This window comes from Biomphalaria glabrata, chromosome 6, assembly GCF_947242115.1.
Source record: "Biomphalaria glabrata chromosome 6, xgBioGlab47.1, whole genome shotgun sequence".
NCBI lineage: Eukaryota > Metazoa > Mollusca > Gastropoda > Planorbidae > Biomphalaria > Biomphalaria glabrata.
The window spans coordinates 4,888,326-4,902,376 of record NC_074716.1 but is presented as its reverse complement, the minus strand read 5'-3'; the positions used below and the strand labels follow the sequence as shown (position 1 = coordinate 4,902,376).

At 36.9% G+C, this 14,051-nt stretch overlaps 1 protein-coding gene across 16 annotated transcripts in view; it reads left to right on the top strand.

Moving 5' to 3' along the window:
- The window catches only part of LOC106077258 (dystrophin-like), a 331,854-nt gene that overhangs the window by 113,119 nt on the left and 204,684 nt on the right, over positions 1-14,051 (top strand). For 15 of the 16 annotated variants that reach the window (XM_056033067.1, XM_056033069.1, XM_056033060.1 and 12 more), the window contains one exon: positions 882-1,093. In XM_056033067.1, coding sequence (XP_055889042.1) covers positions 882-1,093 — 212 coding nt within the window. Of the gene's footprint in view, positions 1-881; positions 1,094-3,693; positions 4,128-14,051 lie in introns of those variants that run through there. The other variant, XM_056033075.1, reaches the window with a different exon arrangement.

Below are 14,051 nucleotides of genomic sequence, written 5' to 3'. Positions count from 1 at the left end.
AGCAGGGATTCTCAACCTGTGGGTCGCGACACCTCTTGGGGTCGAAGGATAATTTGTCAGGGGTCGCCTAAGACCATCAGAAATTTGGATTTTTGGTCTATTTATCATCGGAATTTTTCGGGGGCCGTTTTTAACATGCATAAATTGTACCATAGTCGGTATACATTTTCATTTCTGATAAACAAAACAAAGGGACATTACTGAGATTCAGCGCCTAATTATAATCTATGAAACGACCGTCATATATAAATTTAATAAAATAAAAAATGAGGGTGACATATTTCTGAAGACGGATAATCTGTTTGTGGATACAGGATGGCATTTTGAGTTAGTGTTGGAAGGTAAACATGTTTTTTTTTTCATTGATAATTACTTCTTAGTAATGAGTTTGTTGCGTTTAGCGTGTTCTTCTATTTCACATTGTGACAAGGTGGTCGAGGGGGAAAGTTCTAAAAAGTTTTTTTTAGAAGTTTGTTGTTGTTTTTTAACCAGGAAATAGCCGACCTGGTAGACACCTTCGTCCCCTTAAATAGTTACATGTTTCAATGCAAGGATCATATGAATTAAATCTCAATCAAAATACTTACGTCTATGTCAGATATAGACATTACTATAACGATTTTATAACATTAGCAAATTTACATTTACCAAGGCCTAGGAACGAAAAAAAATTACGGTTGGGGGTCGCTGCCTAGCGGGAAATTGTATTAGGGGGTCGCGGCACTAAAAAGGTTGAGAACCGCTGCACTAGAGGTTCTCAACCTGGATGCTACAGGCTCAGTTTTGCGGATGATCTGAATAGAAAAAAAAAAGGTTTCATTGCAATATTTACCTTCTCACCTGTGATTTCTCTCACCTGTGATTTTTTTTTTATTCCCCAGATATGAACGTGGACACGCCTGACAAGAAGTCCGTCATGACCTATTTAATGTGCATGTTCCAGGTCCTGCCCCACTCCAACATGGGCGGCGCCCGCAACATCAACAACAACAGTGTGTCCGACATTGTCATGTCCCCTTCCTCCAAACGATTCGCCGCCGAGGTGGACGTGGGTCAAGTCAATGTTAGGGATAAAGGAATGGACATTTCCGAGGTGAGTGGCCAAAACGTCTGGGCGCTTGGGCTAACTTAATAAGTGGCCTGTGCTGGTTACCAGATAAGAGTTTAGCCGAATCCAATTAATCTGAACACATTGGGACGCGATCGTTTTTGGGCCGGATTCTTTCGTTTTTGGGCCGGATTCGACTGTGTTTTGTAAATGGCTCCAATTGTAAAACTTAAAGTGTTCCTTTTATACGGGATAAGATTTATAATAAGCTACTATTGGTAACGAAGAGTATTCCCCCAGTCAACTGTATGGCATCACTCTGTTGTCGCTTTAATCATAAAATAGTACACCATTTTTGTTACATTGACCGTGTTGTTAAGTAGAAAGAACCACTTGGCTACTTATGAAGGGCATTACGCTCAAGCTAGCAAACATCCTTCAGAGGTTTTTTTTTAAATACACCTTTAGACGAGGTAATTTTTAGTCCGGGTTCGACTTTATTTTGTATTCATTGTGTACCTCGCTTCATCATATTGAAAACTTTTAGTGCCAGAAGTCCTTCGCGAGGTCCTGATTTCACTCAGATATGCTGCTGCAAGGGTGAACGACTGTATAGAAAAGACAATAAACATGCATATATGTGTACCCTGAGGGACCAAGTAGAGCAATGGATGTTTGGGCCACGAGGCCTTCGTCAGCTGCAAAACAAACTAAAAAAAACAAACAGTTAACACACGCACACACACACTTCTAAATCTTTCTTTCAACTTGTTTGGTTTGCAACAGACTCAAAGCAGCAACTTTCGTATATGTTCAAGACTCTTTCACTCGTTCCTTTCCGTCCTATTCCGTGCATTTCCGTACTTTTGTTCTTTGCGTATTGTTCTCTTTGCGAGCTCTCTGGGACTGGGTCACTTAGTGGTCACACCTCTGTTGACGCGTTTCTTTGTAGTGTTGACTAAAATGCTTTCAACATCTCAAGGAGAGCCCCCCCCCTTTTTTTTTTACCTCGCTCCTTCCTTGGCACCCCACCCTACCCCCAATGACTTATTCTGGTTCAATTCATTTTCTTGACCTTGACATACTTGACATATGGACATCGACTTCTCTTATTTCGGAGAAACCGAAAAAAAAAAATAAAATGAATACGTTATCTCCGCTCTCAGCCCTGCTCCTGTCTGGAAACTCTCGTTATTGAAATCATTGCCTCCATGTTTTTTTTTTTCTAAAAGTTTTAATGGAAGAAAAAATAAACTTTTGGTGTCCTTGACATTGGTGAACATTTAGACATGTTTTACCTCCTCATATTCTCTTATAATTCATCACTCTCTCTCTCTTTTGCCGTCTTCCTCCTCCCTCTTTCTGTCTTTCTTTATCTTTCTATCTCTCACTCTCTTTCTCTGTCCCTCTCTCTTTCTCCCTCCTTCACCCCCCCCTCTCTCTCTCTGTATATCTCTCTCCCTTTCTCTCTAATGCCATTCTTTTTTACAGGCTGTAATTTATTCTCCACATCAAATCGCTCACCACGCAGAGATTCTGTTATCTTCACACATATAACTTGAAGGTTTAACTGCCCCCCCCCCCCTTGGATCTAGATCTAGTATTGATCTGCTACTCCCGTACTCTGTGGGTCAGACGTCCAGACAGGAACAAAGAGGGAAGGAATAGAATCACGTCTTCCCCCCCCCCCCCCATTGTTTTCACCGTCCCTCCATATTTAGGTCAGGGGAAACCCCACTGACCTACTTTCACTTCCTGCTTTTCGCTCCAGTATTCAGTTGCTAATAGAAATCTCACATGGAACGCATCGCTATCTCCATGCCAAGAAATGAACAGAAATACTTAGACTTATCAAAGGCCCGATAAATATGTGTTGTTGAAACCATGCATTGTATTCTCCGGGCTTGTCCTGATAATTAACTATCTTACCGACGTCCATTGCAGTTGTTCATCTTGTTTTTGGATCACCGAGTGCATGTATTATTTATCTTTACCATATCTGAAACTCATTGAGATACCAACCAACCACATAACATGTTTATCTTACATCTAAACCTACATGCATATTTAGACCTCATCTTCCCGTCTGTAAGCCCAAGTAGATCTTCGTAATCTAGGTCAAAGAACATGCATTTTTAAATCTTTCCATTCCCGCGTGAAACTACCTGGCAAGTCTTCATATATTTTAGTATTGATATTAATAGCTGAAATTGAAATGCATTTTTTTCTTTTGTAAGATGGATATATATGAAATTTCACTTAAAAACAATAGAAATTGGTAAATGGGTACGTTTTCTAGAGAGAGTACGGTAACGGTCTCACCTTTCACCCTCACATCCCGACCACATAACTCCCCTTCACTCTATCTCTAAAACTCTCCTGAAAGTAGAAAAAAAATATATCTGGATGGCAGACTCCAGCAATAAGGTGTCGGGGCCAGCATTGAGAATAAGCAGGGGAGATAGGCATACACACACACTTGGCACTGTAGCATCATCCCACGGCACACACACACACACACCAACTTGGCACTGTAGCATCATCCCACGGCGTGTAATTTTGTTTTTCTTTTTTCTCTCTCTCTCTTCCTGGCCCTCTCCTCTTTCTTTCGCTTGTGTGCTATCACTACACAAAATAGAAACGGCCCTCGCTTCGTGTTTCGTCTAGTGAGACTCTACACACCCCCCGGTGTTATGTGTTGTTGTTTTTTTTTGTGTCTGACACGTGCGGCCTCATGGATACACACTCACATGCTTTTAGCACGTTTGAAAACATTTTTTTTGTTCGTGAATGCCTTTATTGTTGGATAGCCCAAGTGCCTGTGTAGTCATACAAACCAAGGACTCGTGTTAAGTGTTCCTTTTTCTTGAAAACAAATAGATCTAGATCTTTTAAAGTGTTGTGTCAAAACTCCAAAGGGATGCAATTATAGTGCGTTCATTCTGGACGTTAATATCTTTTTTTCACCGTGCCTAATTCAGCAGCAAACATTAATACTCAAATAGCTTCAAGTGTTTGCACTGTATCTACATTATGTTGAGTTCCAAGCGTGATTCCGTTGGATCTAGTTTACACATGGGTATGTTTACTGTTGTATTTGGCAGCGAATTAGATTTAGATTTTTATTTTTTAGTCTAAAACTAGTTTTAGATGTGCATGTTACAGATACTCCTTCAGAATTGAGATTATTAACATCTTAAGCCGAACCTTCCGTAAGAGGGCGGGGGATGGTAGCGAGCAGTTTCGAACCAAGTACCATCGAGATGACTTTCCAGAGCGCTTATCAGACACCAGGCAACCATTTCTATAGATCTAGTCTGTTTTTTTCCTCTCTCCTGATGAAATGCTTATACATGATTAATCGAGTTCTTTGCTTTACAAATCTTGTAAGATTAATTTTTATAATCAGAGCAGCTCATCTAAATCACTCTAGTGGAATAGCCCACATTATATTATAAATGTATAGGTAAAAGTCAAACAAAAAAATGTAACATACAAGTCAAACTGTAAGTCTTACTTGGTGCTATTAGATACGCAATTAACACTTCAAGCGGGATGATCAATGGGTTTGGGAATAGGAGGTGAGGGGGGCGTACTATTCTGCTAACTAGCCTCTAGGCTTGTCTAATACTAACAAGATCCCTTGGGGTAGCGGCACGACCAGCGCGGATTATGAGCTAACGATACACAGATTCTATCGTGGATTCAAACTCGAGACTTCTGCATTGAAACGTAAACAAAAGTACCACCTCAAGGTGTAGTAAAAGAAACAATAGATGCATATTTGAGTCATACGAAGGGATTGTGATAAGAGTCAAACTTTAGGTGTGGTGATCGGGCAGGTCAGGTATCCCCATGTTGAGAAACCTTGACCTCGATTGGTAATAATGTGAACGTATAATGAAGTGTGATTCAATGTAGTATCTCCATCAATATGCAGAACAAGACTTTAGGTCTGGAATGTGTACACATGTCTTCTTCTTGTCTTTCTGAAGAGGTTCGTCACAGGTCTGTCACACTTTAATTATAGTACATCGATGTGCTAATAAGGAACAGCTTAGTGCTAGTGCTAATACGTACATCAGAGTGCTTATAGGCACATCGATGTGCTATTGTGCACTTCAAAGTGCTAATACGTACTTCAAAGTGCTAATATGTTCATCAAAGTGCTAATATGTACTTCAGAGTGCTAATATGTTCATCAAAGTGATGATATGCACATAGAAGTGCATTTGTGAAAACTGAAGTGTTTTTAAGTGCACATTGCAGTGCTAATGCGTAAACTTGGAGTGTTTATGCAACACCTGCATAGAGTCAGTCCACTTAGTGAAAGGTGAAACCCCCCCCCCCTTTTCACAAATTACAATCAAACCAAGTCTAGGTACTCCCAACACGTGTTTAGTAAGTTCAATGGACGTCACAAGGAGAGTGGGTTCATTCATTGCCGCCACGAGCTGAATGTCAAACAGGACTTGCCTGGAATCTTGGTGACGTCATTCAAGAAAAAAGAGGGAGTGTGTCTTTTTTTTGTCTGAATACATTCTATCGTCTGGGAAGATTCTTTCGGAAATGTCTGGAAGAAGGTCTTAAGTCATGTTGCCTTTGCCGCAAACAGGGCCGGATTCAGCTATAGGTAAAATACCTATAGCTTTGGGCCCCCATTCAATATTTAGCACTGACATGATATCTGGACTTCTACTAGTCTAAAAGGACCTCATATTTCTAATAACTTAGGGCCTATTGAAGTCTATATGCTGCCGCAAATATGCTAAGGTACTTCTATCACCTTTGTCATCAAAGTGATATTTAGATTTCTGTAAAGTTACTTCTATCACCTTTGTCATCAAAGTGATATTTAGATTGTCTGTAAAGTTACTTCTATCACCTTTGTCATCAAAGTGATATTTAGATTTCTGTAAAGTTACTTTTATCGCCTTTTGTCATCAAAGTGATATTTAGATTTCTGTAAAGTTACTTCTATCACCTTTGTCATCAAAGTAATATTTAGATTTCTGTAAAGTTACTTTTATCGCCTTTTGTCATCAAAGTGATATTTAGATTTCTGTAAAGTTACTTCTATCACCTTTGTCATCAAAGTGATATTTAGATTTCTGTAAAGTTACTTTTATCGCCTTTGTCATCAAAGTGATATTTAGATTTCTTATTTGTTTTCGTTCGCAAAGACACGGACACACACGCTGTGAGGTTTAGACGTTTGCTACAGAAAGGCTGACCACTCTGTCTAGACAAGAAACCATTGAAAGCTGAGAAACCCCGGTCCGTTCGTCTTTGTCGCATTGATTTCTCTGTAAGTTAAATCTACTTGTCGGTAAATTGATATTTCAAAAAAACTCGCAAGGAAAAAACAAATTCTTCTAGATGTCAAAATTTTTGTTTTGTTGCTTAGAACTTCTTTTGGGCTTGTTGTTACGTATGATGTTTTGAATTTCAATGGTCAGCAATAGTACAAAGAAATACCGTTTTGCTATAGTAGCTCCCAACATTAATCAATGTTGTATTGAAATAATGCATTTTTCAACACTTACATTTTGTTGTGTTTGCTAGCCTGAGCCTGTTTTTGTATGAAATAGATATAAAAAAGAAACGAAGATGCAGAGAATTTTGTTTCGGTATTCAGAGGAGGTTTAATCTTTTCAACTCCCGTGCAAGTGTTTTGTTTCAGCGCTTTCGATCAGAAAGTCAAGTATATAGGAAACAGAACAATGGCACAAAATTCTTTTTTTTTAAAATCACGTTGAATCTGAAGCAAAGTAATGTAATCTACGTTCTTTGCTGTGGTTGTTCATGTTGTAATCTACGTTCTTTGCTGTGGTTGTTGATGTTGTAATCTACGTTCTTTGCTGTGGTTGTTCATGTTGTAATCTACGTTCTTTGCTGTGGTTGTTAATGTTGTAATCTACGTTCTTTGCTGAGGTTGTTGATGTTGTAATCTACGTTCTTAGTTGTGGTTGTTGATGTTGTAATCTACGTTCTTTACTGTGATTGTTAAGGTTGTAATCTACGTTCTTTACTGTGATTGTTAAGGTTGTAAACTACATTCTTTGCTGAAGTTGTTAAGGTTGTAATCTACGTTCTTTGCTGAGGTTGTTAAGGTTGTAATCTACGTTCTTTACTGTGATTGTTAAGGTTGTAAACTACATTCTTTGCTGAGGTTGTTAAGGTTGTAATCTACGTTCTTTGCTGTGGTTGTTAAGGTTGTAATCTACGTTCTTTGCTGTGGTGGCTGATGCTTTGAAGTCCGCTTCGCGGTCGTAGTTTACATTTATCTCTTGACGTCTACTGAAACCTTTGTGAAAGTACATTTAGCGGTTACAATGTGAGAACCTCCGAACGCTCGTGTCTCAGCTCAGTTTTGTTCTTCTCACTAGTACCTCTCTATGTGGATCTGTGCATTAAGTCGTGTCGGTGAGGGGAAGGGGACGCTATTGTGTTAGGATAACCTCAAGACTCCAACAACAGAGACTTATCTTGAGTGGATGGTCATCTTGGCTTATCAGTTATTTACTCTTTGCAGAGGTGTTGCTTCAGAGGGTTCAAGCTAAAACACTATAATCAAAGTCTTACAGTTAGGGTTACATTAGGTTACGTTAGAAATTTATTCCAGTTCTATCAGCCCTATCTAAAACAACACCATGTATGTTATGTTACTTCGTTATGGAAAGATTTTAAAACTCCTTTATCCCACTTTCGGTCAGAGTGTTACAAGATCATCTGTCATCATCGAGAAGTTCATAGAAGTCTAATTCATAAAGCGCTGGTTGTGAGTGTGTATGTGTTTCGTGTGTGAATGTTGTTTGTAATTTTCATCTATACTGTTATTGTATAGTAGTTACGCTGAGGTTGTCAATTGTAGTCAAACTGAATTTCCATTTGATTGGACCAATAAAAATTAACTTATATATATAAGGGTTATAAATATAAGGGAGGCAACTCCGCAACTGCAGGTCTTTATTCACAAGGACTTCTCATAACAAAGATCATAATAAGTCTGTTTTAAATACAGTCTCTTGAGTTCGTCGACTAAGGCAAGATTCCGTTTTTTTCTCTCTAATATCAACCTTCCTTTCCAGTTTAGTTCCTAATAGTGCACAGCTTGGAACTTAGAATAGCGATGTACAGGGCAGGATTATAACAATATAACAATATATATATATATATATATATACTGTAATGAGAATTTTGTTAATATTAAATGTAAAAAAAATACCAATCAAACAAAGAAATGATTATCGACTTCCAAAAGGAAAAGAAAATGATATTGTTTCAGTTGCTGAGTTGAGCGTAGACATAGTTCAAAACTTTAAGTACTTTGCAACTGTGTTAGACAATGAATTAAATTTTATTGAAGACACAGGTTACATAACCTCAAAAAAAAAGGCAACAAAGATGAAGGCTTACGTCCTACGCGTCATTCATTTAGTCATGCATATTAACCAATGACTTAAATTCTGCCAAGTCACTGGTTTTCCTGGCTAGCTCAGGCAACCCATTCCATGCTCTAATAGCACTAGGGAAGAAGGAGTATTTGTACAAATTTGTCCTAGCATATGGGATGAGGAATGTGCCTTTATCTTTGTGTCTTTCAGAGTATTTTATTAAATTTTGTTTTTGTATTTGAAGATTATGGTTCAGTGTTTTATGTATGATTGCTACTTTACTTTTGAGCCTTCTGTCATGAAGGCTTTCTAAATTTAGTGATTTTACTAAAGGTGTTACTCTAATCAAATGTGAATATTCGTTTGTTATGAATCTCACTGCTCTATTTTGTGTCTGTTCCAGTTTCTTAATGTTTTCTTGAGTTGAGGGGTCCCAAACGGAGGATGCATATTCTATTATTGGCCTAACCAAGGTTAAATAACATTTTAGTTTTATGTTCTTATTTGATTTATAGAAATTTCTTTTAATAAATCCTAATGCTTTGTTTGATTTTTTTTTGTCGTTTCATCAATATGTGGATTCCATGACAGTTTTTCATTTATTATAACACCTAGGTATTTTGCGTTTTTAGTCTGTGTTACTGGTTTGCCATGAATAAGATAAGTGGAATTAATTTGTTTTAGTTTTTTTGTTACTCTTAACAACTGACATTTTTCTGGGTGGAAAGACATGCTCCAATTTGATTCCCATTTCTGTAATTCATCTAATTCTCTTTGTAAAATATCTGTGTCTTGTGTTGTTTTTATTGTTCTATATATTATGCAATCGTCTGCAAATAATCTGACTTTTGTTCCTGAACTAATGCAATTTGGTAAATCATTTATGTAAATTAAAAATAGTAGTGGACCTAAGACAGTTCCTTGAGGTACACCTGAGTTTACTGTTATCGGTGTTGATTTAGAGCCATTTATTATTACAGTTTGTTTTCTCCCTATCAGGAAATCTTTAATCCACTGATGCAGTGGACCATTAATGTCTGTCCTTTAGTGTTAGCGAAAAGGCCTTGTCACTGTTTTACCAGTGTTTTAAGTTTCAACTTCACTGCTTGGTATGGAAATCTGAACATTAAAAATAAAAAAAATGTTATCAAATTCACTAGTTAGATCATAGGCAATAAATCAGAACATATATTCGATTACAAAAAATTGCTAAGAAAGTTATACAAATTTTAAGCATAGAAAATCAGCCTCGTCTTCATGAGTTTAACATTTGACCATCACCAAGAAGATATAAGTCACTGAATTAAAAAAAAACAAAAAAAAAAACACAAGAACTCTTTTCTTCCTTTGGCAATTAAATCGTTGAACCAACAGTTGTAAATGTCACATGTAATGTTAAGGAGAATGTTAGAGAGAAGCTTTTTTTGTGTGCGTTCGTACAAATTGTTGGCTCTAATTATGTATTGTTTGTTTTTTTTGTAGTGCACGATTGTGTAACAAATTTCCTCACCCGAATAATAAAGATTATATAGAAAAATAGATAGAGATAGATAGATATGCATATTATATACACCATATTTCGGATAAGCTTTATTACATATATAAACGTAGCTCCATAAAAATTGTCTTATATTAATTATAATACTATTGACCTTAATATTTCGGTTTTGTCTTGTGTGTTTTGGCGATGTAATCTACTGAATTAAAAAAAATAATTTTTTATTCGAAAACAAATCCTCATGAAACTTTATTTCTCGTTTTTTTAATAAGTCAAGTCTCAAGTTAGCTTTTCATTGAGAACTTTTATTGGGTAAGTTCAATAAATCATTCTCATTTGTTGGTACAAAGATTGTCACCATGTGGCCTTTTGTACAAAGACTTTCACGATGTGGCCTTGTGGTACCAAGACTGTCACCATGTGGCCTTTTGGTACAAAGACTATCACGATGTGGCCTTTTGGTACCAAGACTGTCACGATGTGGCCTTTTGGTACAAAGACTGTCACGATGTGGCCTTTTGGTACCAAGACTGTCACGATGTGGCCTTTTGGTACAAAGACTGTCACGATGTGGCCTTTTGGTACCAAGACTGTCACGATGTGGCCTTTTGGTACCAAGACTGTCACGATGTGGCCTTTTGGTACAAAGACTGTCACGATGTGGCCTTTTGGTACCAAGACTGTCACGATGTGGCCTTTTGGTACAAAGACTGTCACGATGTGGCTTTTTGGTACAAAGACTGTCTCGATGTGGCCTTTTAGTACCAAGACTGTCACGTGACCAATCCTCCTTGTTTGTTATCTGCTTCCCAGAAACTCACGAGAAGAGTTCCATTGTATACAGCTGGGATGGGATGGGATGGTTTGCTGCTGGGGAGAACAACTAGGAACACACACGCTACACATGATCAACATATTTCTCATATATGGAATGTAGCAGACACGACTTCGTATTTACAACGATAGAACAAGTAACAATGGTGGCTCTGTTTAAGAGTTCAACGCCTCGGGTCAAATGACCAGTGGTCATTATTCTCCTTCCCATTTTATTTTATACCAGTCATTTTTTTTTTTTTTTTTTTTTTTTTAAGGAAACCTCAGCTTTTTAGCTTTTGACTTCAGTTGTCTAGCTTAGTACATCCTAGGAATCCTTGGGCTTTTGCCTCTTTTCTTTGCCTCTTTTTTGGGCGTTGCCTCTTTTTTGGGCTATAGGCCTCTTTATTGGGCTTTTTTTTTTTTTTTTTTTTTATACCAGTCATGGTAAACTTTGTTTCCTGATCAATCCAATTGGCTGACGTTTGTAAGGCAAAACAAGTAATAGAAAAAATGATTGATTCTTGTATTGTTATCGACTATATGAATAATAATGCACAATTTCAGCTTGATCCGAATGGGAAATGAGAGAAAAAAACATGTTCAAACTTTTTTACCAGACAGAGTGAGTTGATATAAACTTTGTAAAAATCAGGGTTCAAACCATATTCAGTTTACCTGAACAATGTACGCACTCTTTTAGTTTATAATTATTATACCAGTATATAAAAGTGAGTGTGCGCTATAACCACTACCATAGACTCAATACAGTATATATTACGTTACAGTAATATACTTGAGGTCTAGATGACGTTATGAAAGTGAGAAAACAGACACACTGTATTACTATTACATTGTTATCATTTAATTTTCTTATATCCCAAATGTTAGGACATCATTTAACAAGTAGGACCAATTTCCTAATGCAATTAGACAGTGGTGTCTAGAATAGGAAAACCAAAGATTGCGTTAAGTTTAAGTCTTGCGTCAAAATATGTACGAGTTATCACATCGATAACTGTAGCAAGTAAATATCTTTATTTTTTTAAACTGAACTCTGCAGTTTGAAAGATAGAATAGAAAAACAACATAATATAGAAAATGTCTTTTCACAAGTGCCCGGGGAGAAGGGAATAACCGCAAAGGCGATTCACTTAGTTCACTTTGTTCACTTAGTTCACTTTGTTCACTTTGTTCACTTAGTTCAGACAATCAAATGAATTGAAACAAATTCTATTTTCTCTGATAAACATTATCTACGAAACAAACTTTAGTTTACTGTTCACTTTGTGTTTGTTTTTTATGAAAGAAGTTTTGTACACTGGAAGATAAGATGCGTTGTTATGTTTGTTGTTTGGGTCTGGATGTTTGCTGATATGTCAACATACGCGTAGTTAGACATAACAACACGGAAACACACACACAAACATTCACATTCTCACACAACACTCGCACACATACAAAACTACCCACCAGAATGGCTGCAATCAATTGAAAGCATGTTTTGTGTTATCCGAACTTGTTTGGGCTGCAGATTATCTTCAACTCTCAGGGATTCTCAGTCCGCGCGAGACACTGGCTCAGCAATGTAATCATGCATTTGTGTGTCGTACTGTCCTAATTAATTGGCTCCAAATGGTGTATTTTCTTCCTTGTAATACGAATATTTTTTAATATTTTTTTTTGGTTTTGCCTGTTGTAATAAGGTGCAAGAAAATCCTTTTGACACTATTCAAGTTGTTAATACTTCTAGAATATACACGAAGGTCTCAAGTAGGTGGAATGTAAATAATCATTTATTTTCATTTAAACATATAAAGATCATTTTTTATAGCTGTATTTGCATTATTTGCCATTCTGGTTTATATAAAGTACGTGACAAAAAAAAATTCTATGTCAATATTTTTAGTAAAATTTTGTCAATAATTTTGCACAAATAACAAAAGTAGAAATGAACAAAAGTGTTATAATTTAACCGAATATTTTATATAACCGTTACATATAATGTAACCGATACATATTAACTTAATGTTTCCCAGATGTTTTCCCAAACCAAACACTTCGCCTATTTAGCGGAACACTTTGCTTACTATTAGAGAGATGAATTCACGTGCTGGCCTACTAGATAATTATTCCAGTAGTTGGCGGGGCACTCATTCAGCAGTTTGGGAAACACTAATATAACTAATACACATACTATTACCAATACATATAATATAACCGATACATATAATATAACCGATACATATAATATAACCGATACATATAATATAACCGATACATATAATATAACCGATACATATAATATAACGGTAATATAACCGATACATATAATATTACCAATACATAACCTAATTTCACGGTAATTTCACCTACTGTCCACTTTCACATTTGGACCACCCTGTCACAACTGCAGTGACTAACGGCACTGTTAAGCCATAGTATGACTTCAACATGAAGGTTGACGGTGACAAAACAGAACTGGTCGCAGGATGACGGTTAAAACAGTGAAACTAGTTGAACTTTGTTTCTATCTGATCCCAACATTATGTCTCTCGTGTGGAAACCTGCACTTTCTAAGAAGCGTATTTACCATAAGTTAAAACAAAAAGTAAAAAAAATAAAATAATTCTCTTGTTCTGGTGTAACTAAGTGTCTAACTGCTGGACTTGAAGATAAGGTAGGTTGAGATTGGGGGGGGGGGGGGCTGAGAACACAAGTCTAAAAAGCCACCTGGCTTATCTCTGTGGTTCGGGTCTCGGGTAACAGGCTCACAGAATGACGATGAGTTCGTGGCTGTCCAAGCCAATTATTCCAAGGGCCTGTTGAAAAGGAAATAAACTAAACTAGCGTCAAGCTTAAATGGTGTAATGTTTTGAGGCGTGTCACTGTGGAAAGAAGGAAACGCAACTCTTCTAAATCTTTCAGACGACTCAGTCATAAAAAGTAATTGAACAACGCGATCTCAAGCTGGACATTTAAAGAAATGCATTAAACACTTACAAAGGACATAATTTCACTGGTATTCAGATTTCTCATACCATATTTTGGTACATATCACAAGTTTTATAGTCATCCATCCACTATACATAATGATACGTGTATTTCCATAAAAGTATTCTTGCCCTGAATAAACCACATAAAAAAAGACTACTGTTTGTTAGGGTAAGGTAAGGACCACAAGGAATGCCGGTTTTAATGGTTGCCTCATCGTGTATGCGCCCTCGAAAGTTTCTTCTGATTAAATGTAAATTGAAATACTATTGCTATATAGTTTTCTATCTCGTTATTGATA